This window comes from Cupressus sempervirens, chromosome 10, assembly GCF_028749045.1.
Source record: "Cupressus sempervirens isolate cs-2001-9-10 chromosome 10, ASM2874904v1, whole genome shotgun sequence".
NCBI classification, from domain to species: domain Eukaryota; kingdom Viridiplantae; phylum Streptophyta; class Pinopsida; order Cupressales; family Cupressaceae; genus Cupressus; species Cupressus sempervirens.
The window spans coordinates 146,638,696-146,659,248 of record NC_143127.1 but is presented as its reverse complement, the minus strand read 5'-3'; the positions used below and the strand labels follow the sequence as shown (position 1 = coordinate 146,659,248).

General features: G+C 36.2%; 1 protein-coding gene across 1 annotated transcript in view; it reads right to left on the bottom strand.

Annotated features, from left to right (window-relative positions):
• The window catches only part of LOC149533001 (ribonucleoside-diphosphate reductase subunit beta), a 184,462-nt gene that overhangs the window by 92,198 nt on the left and 71,711 nt on the right, over window positions 1-20,553 (bottom strand). The window contains exons 7-10 of the mRNA XM_089807580.1: window positions 19,218-19,427; window positions 18,897-19,030; window positions 18,530-18,604; window positions 18,204-18,275 (exon numbers count right to left, since the gene is read on the bottom strand). Coding sequence (XP_089663706.1) covers window positions 18,204-18,275; window positions 18,530-18,604; window positions 18,897-19,030; window positions 19,218-19,427 — 491 coding nt within the window. The remainder of the gene's footprint in view (window positions 1-18,203; window positions 18,276-18,529; window positions 18,605-18,896; window positions 19,031-19,217; window positions 19,428-20,553) is intronic.

The following is a 20,553-nucleotide window of genomic DNA, read 5'->3' as shown; positions in this document are numbered from 1 at the left end:
GATAGCAGATAGGAGAAAAATTAGAGGAATATGAGATCAATATTTTGAGAGCAAAAGAACAACTCAAGATATCACTCCTTTGTTACCAAGAAGCTATATCCCTGAACATATTTAGAAAAAATTAGAAAGTAAAGGAACCAAACATCCAAGCCCCTCATGTTCAACATCTCATAGCAGATTAGTTCATGAGCCTCATTGTTTTCCCTGCCTTGGTTGCAAATGATAGGCCAAGAGGCCCCAATTGAAACAAAAATATTGTGTTAATCAATGATCCAATGGTTGAAATTAAGTAATCCATCATCCAAAAAGGGTAGAGAACAATCTCCACTCAAAAGGGAATCAAGGGAAGGCAACTAGTCCTTACAACTTAAGATAAACATCCTTGATAAGTCCAAAGTGGGAAAGAAATAGAGAATGGAGCTCGTCTCAATGATCAAATCCATGACAAAGTATGTCCAAGAAATTCTGAAGGAAAATGCTCCAGAAGTAACATATTTGACTCAAGAATTGCAAAGTGTAGAGTCCCAGATAAATCTTAGCAGTATGTGTTCCAAATGACTAAATGCATCTGTGGTAACATAGAAGAGAGTCAACGGTTTTTATTTTCCACACTAACACCCCTAGGGACCCACAAAGAAAAGGTGAACAACATCAAATTCCGATGAAGCAACAATCTTTAGACTTTGATAGACCTACAAAAGGTGGATATAATCACTCTAATTAAAACCTTTGCTTCCTCTTCTATCCTTCTTTTGTCAAATGTTGACACTAATGGGCAAGGTTACCACATGCGCAGCAAAGCTAGAAAATTCACAAATGTCCAAAATAATAGGTAAGGATCTACAACTCCTAAACAAGTATGTCTAAGGTTAACAATCTTCATTATTGTAAACTTTAGAAGGTTGTGGATGTTTACCGATTAGGGTAAACTAAATTATAATATTCTATGGTAACAAGACATGAGACATAACACAAAAAGATATGTAATGCTTTAGGAACCAGATATATGTTTCATTAATGCTTCAGTGCTTCCAATGCATCATACACCAATACACAAGATAGATAGCAATGACTAATACTGAATGAATCCTCTCTCCCAACTTATACATATAGATCCCAAAGGGGTGTGACTCAACTGTCATGTCATAATAGAACGCCCTTTGGTTACTAACACCCCTAACACATGTTATACTAATCCCGATGGCATAACACATTTTTGTTGACAACATTGTCCCCCCCCCCCCCAAAAAAAGTCGTCTGGAGAACGACATACAAAAATGGAGACAATGCTACTATATACAATACATCAAAACATAGGCTAGAAGGAAGGAGGATGAATTCCTATAGGTCTCGATGTTGAATCCTATAACTACGCCCACAACTCACCGCACCTGCTCAGTCCTCTTTTTCAAATCCTCTTCAACCTGCATCTGAATCTCCAGTGTTGTCTTCATCATCTCCGCAATGTTCCCAAGTTCCGCCTCTTTTGCTTCACCCTCCTCTAGCAAACTCTTCTCTTGCTTCACTATCTCAAGCTGGGCTAAGAATGTTGTCTACTTGGATTCTCTCTCCTACTTTGCTGCCTCAAGTTGAGCGATGAGCACTGTCCACTTTGACTCCCAGGCTATTGTTGCATAGCCAAGTTCCCTTCTACTACAGCTAACTAGGTAGTCATCTCCTCTTGAGCCCTCTCTATTGCTACCTGATCTACCTCACTCCATTGGAGAGCATAGTAGGTGTCTCAATACACCTGCACTATCTCACGAGTAAGGGTCTAGACTCCGATTTCCACTACTGGCTCTCCAACAATCCAATCCTGTCTCATATTGGGAGTCTTTGTGCTAGTCCATCCTCATGCCTCGAAGCATGCGGTGAATGCAGTCGGACAACCTAGTCTCATAAATGAGAGAACATGTTCCAACTCTAGAACTACCCCTTAAGTAATCGTGTTTGAGCAGAGATCACCACCTGGCCACCTCGAGTCACTACATCTACTAAGTAGGCCTCCATGTCCTCTCCTATATCCTTGGATGACCCTGATACTGGCTACTCCTCCATGCCCATCGCCATGTCTACTGCCTCCAACATCCTCTGAGCACTATCTATTGGAAGTGGTCACTCATCTACAAGGGTGGGGTGGCTCTCTCCATCTAGAAGAACTATAGGAGATACAACAAGTGCCTTGACCTCAATCTCAGGTACCTCCCACATAGGTGAGAGAATGCTAGATGCTCGTGCCACTAATGTTTTATTGAACCTTTGACTCAAATAAGCACTCAAATCCTGTGTTGTACTTGCCTGATCAGTACCTGGCTGAGTAGCAATGCGGCGTCTACTGTGATAGCGACATCTGACCCAATCACATCTAACCGAACTTGTGGCACCTCCTAGTTATTGTGTGGATGCTCCTGCTCGAGTACCTCCATCATCTCTTCTGGCAAAGCCCTAGTTGGCGAGGTGTGGGATTTTGTCTTCGATACAGGAACGGTCTCAAGTTAAAATACTGCCTCGGGAATGGTTGTTGGATCAAGAATCATAGTGGGTGCTCTCTCCGCTACTACAACAGTTAGAGTCATGTTGATAGGTTGCCTAATCTATCCCAGGACTATACAAACCCACAGTAGTGGTGAAATGAGTTTTCATAGGGAGAAGAGGTCATGGGAGCAACAGGGGTGTCCCTATGATTACCTTGACCTATTCATCCTCCGTCTGTATGCTCTCCCCCCCTCATCTGTGTCACTAGTACTCAAGGTGTCATGTTTGTCGCTGTCTACGTTCTTGAGCTCAGATCCTAAGTCCACCTCTTGTCTGTGTCACTTCCTTGCCATGGTCTTCTATCTTCCTAGTGTGTCCAAATGGCGCCATTGCATAATTAGAGGTTCTCCTGGAGCTAAAGGTCCTGTCGTTTGAGCTTATCAACTAGGATCAATCTCATTGTGGTATCTAGAAACAATCTAATAGCATAGTGCGACACATAGAATGTTTTATGCTGCAACGTCATAAATTCATATATATGCTCTAAAAGCAGTGTTGCCCAATCATATACCCTTGTCATAATCCTGTTCATTAATGCCACCTGCAGAAATAAGATGTCTAAAGCACAACTAGACACCGTAAGTCTGCTCTTCACCAAGTCCATAATGCAATGCCATAGTCCCTCTCTAATGTCTGATTTCTTTAGCCCTCTTCCTTTAGAAGTTTGCATCAGAGCTTGTTTTTCCGCATTAGATAGGTCTCTACACGCCATGGTTACGAGTCGCTCCTTTCCCTCCTGCTTCATTTTCTTTGCTTTTAAATCAATCTTTTTGCCTCCTTCCGCATATCCTAGTATGTCGAATATTCTCATATAACCTTCTGCCTTGAAGGGTATTTCTACATCATGGTCTAGATAGGAGAAGCTACTTGTTTTCGAATGCCTATTATAGGTATCTATCATTATCCTTAAGGAACCCTCAAAATCTTTAATGCATAAAACTGACATTTTTATTGCCCATTCTACCTGCGCTCGCCTTATGCTACCCTTCACCAGATCATCGTCTAGAGTTTCCTGCCACCACTTATGGCACTCTAAGTCATTCAACCCTTCAAACTGTATGTTCTAAGGCGTTACATGAGACGTTGCAAGCGTGTGTACTTTTGGTCATGCCTTATTTTTCCCTGTGTCTATTTGTCTTGCAATTTTCACTCCTAAAGGTAGTACTTGTGTATTCTTCGACATAGTGTTGCTTGAACTTGAACCACTTTGTGTCTGCAGTTTTGGTTTCCAAGGTTGTTTGTCCATAACGGTTTCTTGATTTGTCTTTACCACCCTTGAGAGAAGCGGTTAGGATTTTTGCTTGCTTGTTTGTATGGATGCAACTCTTTTTGTTTGCATGGCTTGTACTTCTTTGCTACGGGAAGCGGCTTGTACTTCACCTTTGCCTTGGGCAATATCTCCTATTGCCATGTCCGGAAGTGTCCACTACCAATTATTTATATCTATTATGTGACGTACAACCCAAGTTGAGCCTTCCAGTGGTTTTGTTGGCATAACCTAATGTCATATGGTACTTAGTCTCAGGCCTAGTCGTTCGGTATGCTATCTCTTACCATAGCTATGACCAATGGTGTATCTCCACAATGCCTTGGTTCCCTTGATCCCCTTACAATCAAATTCTCGCTCCCTAAAAAGCTCATATGGTGGTGCGGTCAAATTCTCTACTCCAACATAGTGTACGGTGCGGTCTTGTGCTTGCACAATGATATGCTCACCTAGAGGATGAAGAGCACACGATTATACTAAGAGGTGGGGGTGAATCAATATAATAAGAAATTCACCAATTTAAAACTTTTATCCAAACAATTAACATTTAATGCTGAAATGAACAATTATGCAAATGAACACAATAACGCAAGATTTACGTGGAAACCCAATGCGGGAGAAAATCACAACAATAAATGCTTTTACATAAACTTTGTTCTTTTACAATGTATTGTAGGCTTCGACCTACTAGAGGCTCCAACCTCTACGTTTATGAGCACCAACTCACTGGAAGCTCCAACTCCCACACTTCGCAAGCTCCAACCTACAAGAAGCTCCAACTCCCTCTACTATCTTCGTGAGCACCAACCCACTGTGCACACACTTATGTTCCACCCTGATAATGTTGCCCACTCAACTGATGATGGACATTATGCTTGCACAATTTCTTTCCTTCAAACTAATATTTATCTCTATATTAAACTTATATTCACCCCTGTAGCCGCAATCTTTCTAATTTTCTTTTATAATTCTGCCACACACTTATCATGCATACATATGTATTTCAAATTTAACATAGATAAGATAAGATAATATTATTAATGTCCAACAAAAGATGACCAAAAGGTCTATGGGACTGGAAGATTACAAAAAGAGCACAAACAGTGTCCGAGAAAAGTGAGCAACAAAAACAAGAAGAGAGAAACAAAGAGTGGCAACAACAAGGACTGGGAGTCCTTTCTAGGCAAAAAGAAGTCAGTCACAGAAGGAGACGACTCCGGATGGATAGAACCTCTAGTTTGCTTCTACGATCTTGCGGAAGATTGTATCTGGGGTCTAACAAGTCTGGAATGACCACAAGATATGGTAGAGCTAGAGGGTATAAGGGTGTGAAGAAGGCAGTAATGAGCTGAGTAGATGAATACCAATGAGGAAGTAGTGACTGTAAAGTACTATTTGGGAGCAAGGTGGCCTCCTGAAGATATAATGCAAGATATCTCTAATCACAGTAGCTAAAGAAATCTGAAAGAGAAGAGCAATCTCGAAACAAGCAGTAAAATCTTCCTCTGATCTCATAATAGATAGGGCAATGGAAAATAAAGTTAATCTCTGTCTCAACCTCCTGTAAAGTACACAACTTACAAATACGCTCTTCACTGTCAATATGATGGTTAGTCTGAGCCTGAAGAGGGTGAGAACCAACTCTGAAGAACCCTAGGGAGATACGCAGGGCATGAGGACACCACCGAGATAAGTAACTAGGACAAACAATAATCCAATCAAAGATCTCCAAAAAGTGCTCTGCATAAAAGGTCATCCTCGGACGCAACCCACCAGGTGGGTTAGTCCAGGTAGTGATGATATATTGTCTATAAATATCTAGTCTGACATGCTCATTCAACTCCTGCCGAGAGGGGAGGAGGTGATCAGGGGAACTCAACGAGAACTGGTAAGGGGGGAGGTGGTCAAAATCAATCCCAATCGATCTCAACAGAGAAGAAGCCTGCGCATACCAGCAACGAGCTCAAGAACATATATCAGAACTCAATAGCAACAAAAGAACAATATGCCAAGTAGGAATATCGTTCTCGCCCATCAACCAAATCAACAAAACCATGCAAACGATGAAGAAACCAAACCAGATCAAATATGGCCACAAGACTGAAGGGATGAGCGCCGAACTCAACAAGAATGATACTATGAGGAGTGAACCTGTGACATCTGATAATGCACTGTAAAAGAAAAGTCTAAACCCTTTTAATCGATGCCAAATCAGAACCAAGAAGAGATGGACCTTTCATCAATTTGCTCCACAATCACCTTTCTCTTGTTAAATATTCTTCTTTCACACACTTCTTATTCGTACTCAATCTAACCACACACTTATTGAAAATGATAGATTCTCTATATATATGCCTTTAACATTCAAGCAAAGGGTGCATCTCATTGTCAAGTGATGTCTTTATAATACGTATCTTTTCATTTAATTTAATTTCTTTTTATTAGTCTTATGTGGTGACTTTAGCAATTGTTTTAGTAAACCGCTTTACTTAGGAAGGACTATGATTAAATAACTTAATTGATAGCTGCTCTCCTTGTCAATGTATTAATCACTGCTTTACACTGTTCATATGTATTTCATATATGTTGATATTGCATTACTCTTCCTTCATTATTCCATTGCCGTTATTTTGATTTGTATTCGATGCTCATACTTTCTAGTTGAATCCTGATGGCTACTTCATTCCTACGCTGATAATCTGAATGTGGAAAATAGTATTTTGATCATTCCTTATTTGATTTCACATATGCCGACTACTGTCCTGAGTGCTGACTTCAATATTTTTGAAGTATCTTGTAACCTTTATATGTTTCAAACTCCTGTCGGGTGAATCCTTTGCAATTTGTGATGTGGAATCCTCATAGATTTCCTAGCATATATGTTACCATCAGAACTTCTGAAGATATGTTGCCAAGATTGTGTATCGTATTTCTGTTTTATCCTTTATTGATACACTTGCCCAAATTGTCATCTTTGATTATATGTTTTCCACAAAACTTTAGCATACAAGCACAAGTCTATGTTGTCTCTTGTACATATCGGGAGTGTTTCAATTTGAAGTTTGTAATAGCTTTTGAACCCCCATACTCTTAGGTGACTATCCAGATGAAAAATTCCTATTCATTGAATGCTTGCAGCAATCTATTTGACATCTTAGAGGCTTGCAAGATAGTGACCATTGATAATATTAATTTCCATTGCCTCAACTCAAGATTACTGGATATTCCAATACGTGATCACTGAAGACAATTATATTACTGTTTCATGATAACCATACTAAGTGATGTGTACGACATTCTTCATTATCACATGCCAATGGGATAAATGTATTTGACTATCGCTGAAGCTTTTATAGTCACGGTTTATCTCCGTAAGCACTTTCCATATTTAATATTTAATCACTTATTATATCTTGTTTCCATCACACTACATCATTTGCTGTAAACACTTTATTATCCTGCGAGTTATATAAGATGTCTGAAGATAACTTGATCACAGAATCCTTTCATCGCTTCTCATTATACTTTGTTTTATCGGGCTCCTAAATAATGACCTAGCTGACATAATTTTGTCTTCATCATTCACGTGCTGACTTATGTTTCTGAATATTAATTCTTCAGTTTACAGAATAGATATTAATAATATTCTCCCTTCTTTATTTACTGAAATAGTGCTGCCGTGTATATCTATATCCATTATCTTTATCTCTGATTTCTGAAGTCTTCATCATGTAACCATTGCTTAGAATGTTTTCGTCTTCTATATACATCATTTTGTGAAGTTCTGTCTCACGATGACATAAATATAAGTTGCCAAATGATCATCCTCTTTGATGGTGAAGTAATTCATTGCTTGGAAATGAACATTGCTGCATTTAAATAAATTTCTGTTTTATGATGAACCACCTCCCATCTGCTGTGTATTATATGTACGCCTTCATAGGTCTAAGTGTTAAATTGTTGATGCATCATCATTGTAAGCCTTCACTATCACTGCTGCCCAAGCTCTTCTCAAATATGCTATTCTATATATTTTATATAAAAGATATATTTCATATATCTTATTGGTGGAAACCACAATCTTTCATTTTGCCATAGATTTGTTGACCATCATCGTTTTAGTTTACTTTTACTTATCTTGGTTTCAACCAAGGATAATTCAATAATAACTTCTTCTTGTTCATATCTTTTAACACCAATAACAATATCTCCAACGATCTCCCAAATACCTTTCACATCAATGGCAATAATTCCATCAGAGGATATCTACAGTATGTCATACGCTGCTGCCTATGTGTGCTTCTCCAACCATACAGTAAGGTTGTGGTGTTTTCTTGGTACCAAATGGCATGACCGTATGGTGTTATATACCTCCCAAGTGTTTTTCACTATTGTCATGCCATACGGTGTTGTTTTCCTATTTCCCCTGCACTGTCGCCTAATAAATACCATGTTGCCTTGTGGATACCATACGATATCGTGCTTGAGTTCTCATTTCTCGTCGTACAGTGTTTATGGAATGTTCATACAGTTTCATATGTGTTGTCGTATGGTGTCATGTATGTGATTGTACAACCTTATTTTACTTGCAAAATTTTATTTTATTTTTTCCATTTTTCAAAAAAAAAAAAAATTAATTCCTAAGTCTAAGTTATATTTCTCTGCCCTATGCATGAGCCATCATTCCTTCATCCTTCATGCCTTTGATGATGAATCTTGATTTTTGAGCCAGCTATCTCGTTCCCATCCAAGGTCAAACAACTTGATTGCTCCATTATCGCCAACTTCACATACTTTGTACCACCCAACCCACTTAACCTTGAACTTGCCCGGTTTAATCTTGTTGCGCCCGTTATACTTCATGACGAGTTGGCTTGGTGTGAATTTAGTTAGCTTCAGGTGTTTATCATGCCACGCCTTACGCTTGAGCTAAGATACTTCGGTGGCCCATTGCCCATTAATCTTTGTTCGTTGAGCTTGTTTAAATCATACAACCTTTCCCTAAGACTCTACATGTCACCCAATTTGTCTCGATTGCTATCCTCAAGCTCGGCATCATGAACTTAACTGGCACGACGGCCTCTTGACCATACATCAATTGAAACGATGTTTGTCCCATCGTAACCTTATAAGTAGTGCGGTAGGCCCATAAAACACATGGCAGCTTTTCCTCCCAATCCTCTCCTTCAACTCTATAGGACTTATATATTACTGATACCAATATCTTATTTGTTGATTCAGCCTGTCCATTTTTCTCAGGTAGTACAGCCTCGAAAAGGAATGATGAATTTTGAACTCCATTGTGAGCAATCGGATCACATGATTTACAATGTGTCATCCTCTATCACTTGTTAACTGGATCAGGATACCATATATGGTAATGATATCTATGATTTGTTCATAGATATCACAATGGAAATAACCAAGGCATCTTGTTTCTTGGACAAAATATGAATATTTGATCACATCTTTCTGAATTTTTTTGAATGGAAATGAAGGATATTCAGCCTAAAGCACCTAATTCAGTTCAGAAGTTTTAATTCAGCCACTGTAAAGAGGATTAATAGAAATCAGGTATATATTGAGCTAGTTAGAGAAACTGAAAGTAGTAAGCAAAAACCTTTGAAAAGTGTAAGTAAAACTTAAGTTTCATTCAGTGATCAACCTGATACAAAATGACCTCAATTTCAAGATTATCCAGGTGACAGCAAAAGGAAAGGCTAATAAGTCAAGTTTTGTTAGACGTAATCTTATATGTTCTTAAATAGTTGGCAGTTAATAAGAAAATCCTTTAAAATACTAATAGTTTCAACACCCAAATCAGGGGTAGAAAGTGATTGTGTTGAAAAACAAACATGAATCCCAGCAGCTTTGAAATTTGAGAACCGAAGTGGTGTGTGTTTTGAAACGAATCAGAATCATTAATAAAACAAATTATGAATGTGTTATGCTAAGAAAGCTAATTTGATGTGTGTCTATTTATCCTTGCAAATAGCTAAAGAATGGTTTAAAGTCAGTAGCCCTGGATGCTAAATTCAATTGTGCTAAGGAAAACCTGAAGCTTGTTGGCACCATTATAGAGTCTTAAAGCAGTCCTGAGCAAAGCTATTACTGTCTAAAAAGGGTTTATTTTGTGGGATATGCTGTTAGTTTAAGTTCAAGCCACCTTCAATTTAAATTAATTCAAAGAGAATCTCTTTTTTGTCTTAAACCCTTTGCTATTTCAAGTTTTTTATATGGATTACAATATAGAACTACATAAAGATGTGAATTATCACTCAGTTGAATCTTTGTGTGTTTTAAAAAGTGTGTTACTTGAAACTTTTAGAGCAAAAACTTATGAGACCTATACCAGTGATGTTCAACTCGTCATTGGTGTTTTTCAAAAAGATAAAATGAGAGGGCCTTGATTTTCTTGTTGAAATTAGATTCCCTTAACTGTTTTGGGTATTGCCTTGTTGGGTGGATATTTTGCAACTGACAGTTTTGGGTAAAAATTCAGTTGCAAAATAGGATGACAAGCTACATCATGTGAGAGAGCGTCTCTCCTACCTTAAGGGGAAGGTTCCCCCTTCTCACCGTTCCTTGGATCGACTCAAGGCAAGCAAAAAGTCGAGAGATTTTATAAACTAGGTGTTACCAATATCCTTTCTTCTCATCTTTCAAAAAAAATCCACTTACTCATAGAGCAAGTAATGGGCAGGGTGAATCTCTAACTACACTTCTATCAAGAGTTGGAAACAATGATACCGATAAACCTTCACTAACTCAAAGGATAGCTGAAAATGTATTAGTTTGGCTCTAAGTCCAGTCATATTTCTATATGGAAAAGATTTACAATTAGGACACAAAAACTCTTAAAAGTAAGAATAACTTAACTATTTTGCGAATTTAAGAAAGAAGAATAAACTACAGACAAAGCTTCTAGCTATATGTCTCCACACCCACTCCCAGTCAAAGTTTCGGCTTCGATTACTTCTTAAATCACTATGCTCTTTTATTGAACACACAATAATAACGTGAATCAAGACAATAGGCACAAATTACAGTCAAAGCTTCTAATTTGCTCTATCACAATTGCTTCTAGTCAAAGCTTCTAATCCAATTGCTTCTTTTATTCACTTTTCTCCCAAATTTGTACTACACAATCAAAGTTATGCTTGCACAAATGTGGCAGATCTTTCTTGCATACAACAAAAGATGATTTTTACAATGAGGGGGCACTCCTTTATATATGCACATAAATTGAGAAAAAAGTAGAGGAAAAAGTGGGAGCAACTCAACCAACTTTGACCTAGTCTAACTAAGAGAAAATATAGGGTTACATGCAACTGCACGTGTAACTCGCATTACATCTTTTAACATACATGTAACTCGCATTACTTTTAATTACATTTTTTCATGCAATGCATCCTCTCCAACTACAAATATGAAAGAAGAAAGAAGACGGAAAAGAAGGAAACAATCCTAGGGATTTTTCTAAAGGGCCTTGTACTTTGATGATGCAATCCCAGATGATCACAGGATCAGAAGTTCCTATACTTTGTACCGCTGCATTCACTTTGATAACCTTTGACATTGATGAATTTTCTGTTGTCATTTGAAAACTTGATGTGATCCACCTTGTCTCGCTCAAGTTGTTGTGAAATCTCTTGTGTAGATCAGCACAAATTGGAGTCTATGACATTTCAAAAACCTTCTCGATGGTGTCTAGATGTAAATTCGGAACAACTTTCCATCAACACCTTTAACTTTTTTTCTTTTAAGAAAAGTGCTTGGAAGGATGGAAATGATTTGAAACATGAAAGTGGAACGCATGGAAATGAGTGCAAATGAAGATTATTTATTTTCAAACATGGCTTAGGGTTTTCAAGACGTTATTGCATGAAAAATCATTACATGTAAGTGCAACATGTGACAAGGGAGGAATAGTGAGACGTGATGTGAAAGCGGATGGAAGATGCACTTTACATGCAAGTGCAAATGATGGATGAGATGGAAAGCATGGAAAGATGTGGAAATATGTAATTGCTCATAAAGCCGCGAATGCATATGGAGGGATGGAAATGGAAAATGGGATTACATGCATGTGCGAATGGTGAATGAGATGGAAAACATGTAATCGCATTTGTCAAATGAGATGTGAAATGTTGTGACATGGAAAGATGAAAATGGAATATGGAGTGAAGTGAAACATGCTCAAGCTCTTGGGAAAGAACTTGCAATTTCTTCCAAAAAAAGAAAAAAGAAAAAACAAGCAAGCAAACAATGAAAAACAAGCACAAAAAAACCACATGCCTTTGGTCTTAAACTCAAACATGTCAATATGCAAATCGCTTTCAAGTGCAAATTCGAATTTGGAATTTGGGGAAATTCTAAAAGTGTGAAAATGAGAGTTTTCATCATTTTTAAAGGCAAAATGCATTTTTCATGGCTTATATACCGACAAGTGTGCAATAACAAGCCATAATATGCATGAAAATAGCAAGATAAGCATGAATTGATGAGCAAGTTTGAAATTATCCACTTACTTGGAGGTTAAAGAGCCAAAATAGCAAGTTTTATAGACTTGAAGACCAATTCTCCCTCAAATTCAGATTCTCAAACATCTTTTTGACTTTTTTCATACTTGCATGTAATGGACATTCAATGGTCGAATTTGACATAAGAAGGCCAAAAAAGTGGTCTCCAAAGACAAGAACACGCATTAAAACTCAAAAACAACCCCTCTTGATCCAAATGTATGGGCTGATATTACATTTTTTGAGTTTTTTTGAACAAAAATATGACTTGTATATGCAAAAATCTAGGCCGTTTTTGCAAAAACATGGCCAAAAAATGCATGTTTTGAGTCATTTTTGAATTGGGAATGCAAAAACTTGCCCAAATGTATATACATGGATCAAAATGCAAAAAAGTGAAAAAAAACCCCAATTTTATGGGCGTTTATAGCAAAAACGTGATTTATAAAAAGCATTAAATGAATTTTTTTTGGCTTCTAAGTGCAAGAATGTGAGCCAAGATGTATTGCAAATGATTGAAGATGTCAAAACTCCTCTTTTCCTTGAAAAAACGTGATTTAAATCATTCAAAATGGATTTATGTGAAGATTTTTTCAAAAATGTGCCCTTGGAAGAAGTTTGAAAATTTGTTTTTAAGCAAGATAAATCCATTTTCAATGTTGGAAAATCCATGGCTAAGCAAAAACAACCCTAATGAAAAAGATTTCATACAAATCCATCAAGAAAATTGTTACAAGATTCAAGAATTGGCAGATTAACGGATCTCTAGATGATTGATTGATTAACAGAGGAACAAATGTGTTCCTTAGAAAGAATTACAAGGACGTTGTTTCTAAAAGAAACAACGTAGACTGAAGTCGAAATTAGAAACAAAACTAAAGACAGGATAGGAAACATTCCTATCTAGACTGAAAGACGGACTACAGACAAGTAGTTGACACTGAAGACAGGATAGGAAACATTCCTATCTAGACTGAAAGATGGACTACAGACAAGTAGTTGACCATTATAGAAAGTATTTAACTAAAGAGATAATATCTTAATACCCTTCCTGAATGGTCAACATACGGATGTCGGAACATTCTGGGATAACTAAGACCCTCCCTGGATCTACAGAATGCTAAAACCAAGAAGCTTTGCCAAAAGAGTGTTATGGCTCAAAATAGATTGCAATTACAAAACTTCATTTTTGTGGAAAAAACAGTAAAACCCAGAATCTCACACAACCTTGTGTATTACAAACAACATGAAATGATTTTTAAGGAGAAAATCAACAAACCCATAAAAATAAAAACAGATTTAGAAGGCAAAAAATGCAACTTCGCCTTGATCAGGAAGCTCGACAACTTGTGCTATTGTTTCATGCAGCTCCTTCAGATATTTCTAGATTTCTGCAGCAGACTTGCCAAAAGGAATCTGCGATAGCTGATCATCGATAACAGAGCTTGAGAAGCATAACAGCCTCTCAATTGCGATCATCAAACTTGTCCTATTCTGCTTGGTCGGAGGTCGGACAAGTCTTTGTGCCTAGAAAAAGCTCATCCAAGCGACAGTACTCGAAGACAGTCAACATGCGCTGCTTCCTAAGTGTTATAATTGCAACCATTCAATCATTGACTGCCCTACAACATCAGATTACTCAAAGATGTTATTTCAAAGAATTCAAGTACAAACTTCAAGACTGAAATTCAATACGCACAGATTTCAAGGAAAAAATATGGAAGACCCAGAAGAATCAGAGTGACCTAGAAGAGAGCTCGAAAAACCCAGAAGGAATATGCTGTCATTTTTTGGATCCGCTGGCTCAAAAATCGAGGCACCCAGAAAAATCGAAGGACAACCCATTTCAGCTCTCGAAAAGCCCACCAAGAATCTGCAAACAAAAAAAATTTCAGACCCAAAAATTAGGGTTTTGGGCAAAAAATCAGGTGGTGGCCATTGAGGTCAAAAACAGTAAAAAAATGATGGTTGCAAGCAGAAGAACTATCTTTTTTTTTTTTTCAGAATAGGGGCGTCTTGACTGAGACAGTAGTTGGGAAGTAGATTTGACACTAAAACGTGCAGATTTTGTTCCTTAAAATCACAGGTTTTCTGGTCGCACGACTTCTCGAAACAATCTCAGAAAAAAACATGTTAGATAATGATCTGAACCAAAACTATGGATTCCATGTGTTTTGGTAGTAAGATACAAGCCCTAGCAACTGCAATGTGAGCCTCCAAATCATGCGGATGCAAGCTGAATACGCGAAAATGGAGACTGTAAACAAAACGACAATCAAAATGTCTGAAAAAACATGAGCAGAAAAAAATGACCAAAGCATAAAAAATCGCGATTTTCAGATGTGATGAGGATGCGAGTTGCTGAAAAACAACCTCTAGATCTACAATTTTCAGCAGATGTTTCTTCTAAAAAAAAACCCAAAAAAAAATGAACACACAAATTCTTCACAAAAACGGAAAACCCTAGTCAGGTTTTTGAAAAATTGGAGAAATAATTCCAAAAATTTGAACCAAATAATTTCAAAATGAAATTATAGAATTTTCAAAAAGATTTGAAGTAGTAGCTCTGATACCATGTTACAAGATTCAACAATTGGCAGATTAACTGATTTCCGGATGATTGATTGAATAATAGAGGAACAAATGTGTTCCTTATAAAGAATTACAAGGGTAGACTGCAGATGAAATTAGAAACAAAATTGAAGACAGGATAGGAAACATTCCTATCTAGACTGAAAGACAATTTACAGACAAGTAGTTGACACTGAAGACAGGATAGGAAACATTCCTATCTAGACTGAAAGACGAACTACAGACAAGTAGTTGACCATTATAGAAAGTATTTAACTAAAGAGATAATATCTTAATAAAAATCTTCCTTAATGATCAAAATCGGGTTCTTGAAAGGCAAAGACATGTATTTCTTCAAAATTAGACTTTTTGAAGGGCAATACACATATTAAAACATATTTTTAGTTTAAATCGGACCTTTTGAGGTCAATGACATATTTTAAAATCCTTTAACAAGGTAAATCAGACCTTTTTGGGTGCATAGCATATTTCAAAATGTGCAAGTGATCATGTAATAACCTCAATAGGTTATAACTTCTTCAAACACCAAAAATCTTTATACTTCAGTTGTTTGACATTTCGTCAAACACTTTGTAAGCAAGCTCTGATACCACTGTAATAACCCTCCTCAAATATGCTCTCAAAAATGCTGATTGAAGGCTCAAAGAATTTTGTCAAACAATTCACATGCAAGAGACATATGACTGATATAGTATTTCAGCTTGCTTTAAATGACTTTTTTCCAATTTGCATCAATGAGAATCTAGTGATAGAAGATTACAATGAACTACACAATGACCTAACATGAGTGTGCTCCTAATTTTGACAATATTCAGTGCATATATTATGATCTAAGCATGAGAAAAGAACACCTACAGCCAACTGGCATTTTTGCAAACAGTTGGTATGCAAACTATCTAGCTGATAAATAATGAGATTGAATTGCTTAAATGACACCAACAACTATTATCTTTTTTATTGCAATCAAATTTCTAATACAATGCTCATGAAATATGGCCAAGACTTTGGCATTTACATGGATTACCAAAATGACAATGCTGGTATAATGCACACTTACAGCTAAAACTTATAATACCCTAAAAAAAACAATACTAACAAGGGAACCTGGTTGTAGATGGCTGTAATAATTTTCCTTCAATGCTGCCCCTTCTGCTTTACTTTTTTGAACTGCTTTTTCGGTTCCGCTTTTTCCGCTTGCTTTTTCGATTCCGCTTTTTCTGCCTGCTTTTTCAGTTCTGCTTTTTTCGCTTGCTTTTTCGATTCTGCTTTTTCCGCCTGCTTTTTCGGTTCCGCTTTTTCAGACTGCTTTTTCAGATTGCTACCCTGTTGAATCTCAAGACCATATTTTTCAATGGCGTCAAGATTTTCAGCTTGAAGGGATTTCGTCCTTCAAACTATTGAGACATAACCTCCAGAAAATTCTCCAATTTCTTTGATATTTCCAACCATGCTTAAAAGAAGCTCTTCCATTTCTTTTATAGTGTTCTCACAAGAGCTCCATCCTTCGTTTTCTCAATGTGGAATAAAACATAACTCCTTTTATGTAACTTATGTCTCCAATGTGTTATAAAATAAAAGGGACTCTTTTAATTTAAATATTTCCCACAAACTATAGTCTATGCATTAATAAAGTTAAATATTTAAATTTAACTTTATAAAATAGCTTTATCAATGCAAAACAAATCTTATCAATGATAAACAAGTCTTCTTGCCGATTTTAAACAATTACCATTGACATACCGCTGCCACTGGATGTCCACCCATGCCCAAGATGACTTACTATAAATAGTAAGTATGCCCAAAGTTGCCTCAAAACCCCTCAGAAAGACCTGCAACTGAAACTATCTAGGCCAAATGGCCTCTAAGCCCCTTTAATGTTCTGGTTAGCCTATGGGACCGTGGGGAAATAGGCTAACAACAACATCATGCTATGAATGCTAAAAAGGGGACATTACAAATCAAAATCGGACCTTTTGGAAGGGAATGCACATTTTAAGTTACATCACATTTTGGATGTAAAGACATAAAAACTCAACTTTTGATACAATGACATCAAAAAGGCCCATTTATGATAGCTTTTTGATGTAATGACATCAAAAAGGTCCACCAAATTGAACTTTATATGAAGTGACATGTAAAATGTCCACTTTTGATGGATTTTACATGTAATTGCATATAAAATGTGCACTTCTGATAACTTAGTCATTTAATCCAACTTAAAATTTATAAAATGTTACTAAATGGGTCATAAACAATTTATCTATCATATTTAAAAATATAATATATAAACATCATTTAAAAAGTAACATTTAAATAAGCATTTGATTAATAAATCAAAAATTAAATTGGAACTATATAGTTATATAGTCACTTTAAGTGAAAAATTAAAAAGTAAATCAACCTCAAATTATAACATAAAGTGCACTATAGTCACTTGAAGTGAAAAATTTAAAGTTAAAGTAACTTAAAAACATAACAAAAAGTGAATAAAAGTTATATTTATCAAAAAGTGAAAGTCAAATTACAAATATAAAATTCATGTTGTTGCACCAAAAAGGTCCACTTTTGAGGCACTAAAACGGGCATATCTCTTGTTTGACAACTTCGATTGAGCTCTAGGTTAGACCAAATCGAAGGGAAAAGCAAAAGGCGTGACATGACCAAAACCAAAGGATAAAAAACTAACAAACGCAAACTCAAAAGCAAAGAAAATGACGATAAAGGCTTAAAAAATCAACCAAAGACTCAACAGAAAGCAAAATGAAAAAAGACTTGATAAAAGCCTTCAGTAAAACAATTTGATATACGAATTGAAGATGACTGATCGATCAACATTGAGCAATTGAATACCAAATTCAAACTTAGAGATACACGAAACCAAATTGAAAAAATTTTGTGCTGTTACCAACATTTTGTGGTGACAAAATGCAAGACAACATGCCCAACAACACATATTCCTTCTTTCGAAAATTAGTAAAATTATATTGAATATTCAGCATTTCTTTAAATTTGACTTATATTGACAACAACAGTTCAAAGTGAAAACATGCCATTTATCACTATTAATTTATTTACAATCTCCTTTTATCTACATGCAACTAGTACACCTAGGAGATCAATAAATCACCAGAAATATTCATTCCAACAAATCAAACTTGTCAGTCGCAACCTAGCAAATCTCATGATTTAGCTTATTATTGAATTAGCCTATACTTAAAAGTTACTATTGAAAATATAGAAAACAACTTAGAAAATTAAAACAAATACAATCTCAATAGACTATGTACCTGACAATTATGCCCAGCCAATTCTGTTGCCCTTCCAGCAAAAAGATTGTACAAAAGAAGTTCATTGGGAGCCTGATATGATAATTCAAGAGGGCATTAGCTTGCGTACACAAAGAGACAGTACCTGTTATATGGGTCTGCCTTAGAATTTATCAAGTGAACTCCTTCACTATGACAATGCATTATAAGCTTTGGAAAGGTTCAGAATTGTACATGCATGCAGAAACACAAGGAAAAACTTGATCATATTAGCTCCAAAAGCTATTTTTGTAATATAACATGCCTTCCTGACTCATTTACATTGAAAGCATACAAAATATATAAACCTCATTAGAGCTGCAAACAAGTTGAGGCAATCCGTGAGGATGAAATCTCACATCTAGAACCTTCTGAACACTTTGCTGCATAACAAACAAATAAGTCCTCAGCAAAGGTATGAGATGTAGTGCTAATAAATGCTTTTCAAGGAAAAAGTTCTAAAGCACTATCTAAAGTGAAATCCACAAAAAAATCTGCTTGTGATGCAAATCAGCATTTGATTAATGTAGGAGGATTAAAAATTTAAAAATTGGACCATCATTTACTCATTGATCTTCAAACATACATGGAGGAAAATTTCTTTTGTTTAAACAAGGCAAAGGCTACTCTAGACAGATTTTACAGTAAGATGGAATTGTATATCCACAGGCTTACATCCATTCTCCCAAGAGGTTGTGCAACAGCCACACTTGATGTGTAGGAACACCAAGTTGGGATCCATGATGAATATGCTTTTTTCTCCAACAAAACTGCTGGCCCTTCAAATTGTTTTCCAAGTGAGTCCCAACCTAAAACAAAACAACACATGCAAATTGTCAGGTTATTGTCACAAGAGCTTTTCCAAACTTGCAGATGTAATCATAGAGACAATGCAATGAGCAACATTAAAGTTCTTTAAGGTATTATAAGAATTATACAAAGTCCATACTGTTTCTCATGCCTTAATTGACATAGTGTCTTTGGCAAGGAGAGTACCCTCAAATGTTGATTTCCAGTTTCGCTGGAGCCTTCCCGTGTATCCGTTTGGAACAGATGTCAAAGGCCAACTTAAACCTTCCTCTCGTCCCTGCACGCACTTAATAACGCTGGGTCTATACCCTTTAGAAAATGCTGTATGTACTTCTTTATGTGAAATCATCTGCCCTTCAGGTACAAAGTTATTGGATCCTTTGTCAGAACTGACATCTGACAAAGTATCAGCATGTGTTAGATGATTCTCCAACAAAAAGTATTTGGAAAAACTATGGTTGCAAAAGAAAATCTATCATTTGGAATGCACCTATATACCAAATTCAAGCATCCATGAATAGATACCGATATACATGTCACAGTGCAGCCCAATCAGTCAAGGTTTGAGGCAAACATCCTTTTGCTTCAGTGTTAACAAACAGTACTTGATGATACTTTAATAATGCTTGGACAAAAGCTCAGAAGGTAATATATGTATTTATTATTATATAACAAAATTAATAAACATCTTGGACATGATAAAATAGAAGCTCTGCATGAAATAATCCCTTATGGAATAATAATTATAAAGCTTTAGGAATCATCCATAAATAGTTATTTTATGATAAGTCTGCATTAACTGAAAACAAACTTAGGAAAGTTCTTGCCTTTTTGTAAAACTGTCTAACAATGATTAAATAAAGAAAGAACCATATTGATCTTTGAGACTTGAAACTAAAACAAGTCCTGAAGGTCAATCAGGGTGCTCCATTATAGCAGCAAAAAGCTTTTGGGGAAAAAATCGGTAAACCAGAAGCATAAGAACTTTTGGAAATAAAACAGGATTTAATGGGGAAAAATCAGATTTGAAAAAAAATTAAATAATGTTAAAAGGGACAAAAGCTACTTGTTTTTAGACTTAAAAGCATTTAATAGCTAGAGATATACAGAGCGAATATAATACAGAGTTTAGCCCATGAATTGTCCAAATAAAAAGTTTGTCTAAAATAGCAAAATAGCAGAGTAGGATGTAAGCTTTGCTACTAATGATATGCAAATAGACCACTAGTCTCGTTGTATGATGTGAGTGCAAGGTAAAATGTTACTAACAACAATGCATTCTAATTATTATCATTAACATTCATTCTAATTATTATCATTAACATGTAAAGACCCTGTCTAATCCTTCACTGAAAATGCTGGAAACTAAATGAATGTCTCTTTTTAGCTATACTGATTTTTCTTCGTTGTTTTTGGAATATATAAAAAAAAATTAATATTTTGGATTGATCAAAAGAATTTGCAACGCAGTGGATTGAGATAAAAAAAACAAATTAACTAATCTGATTGCCAAATTGATGCA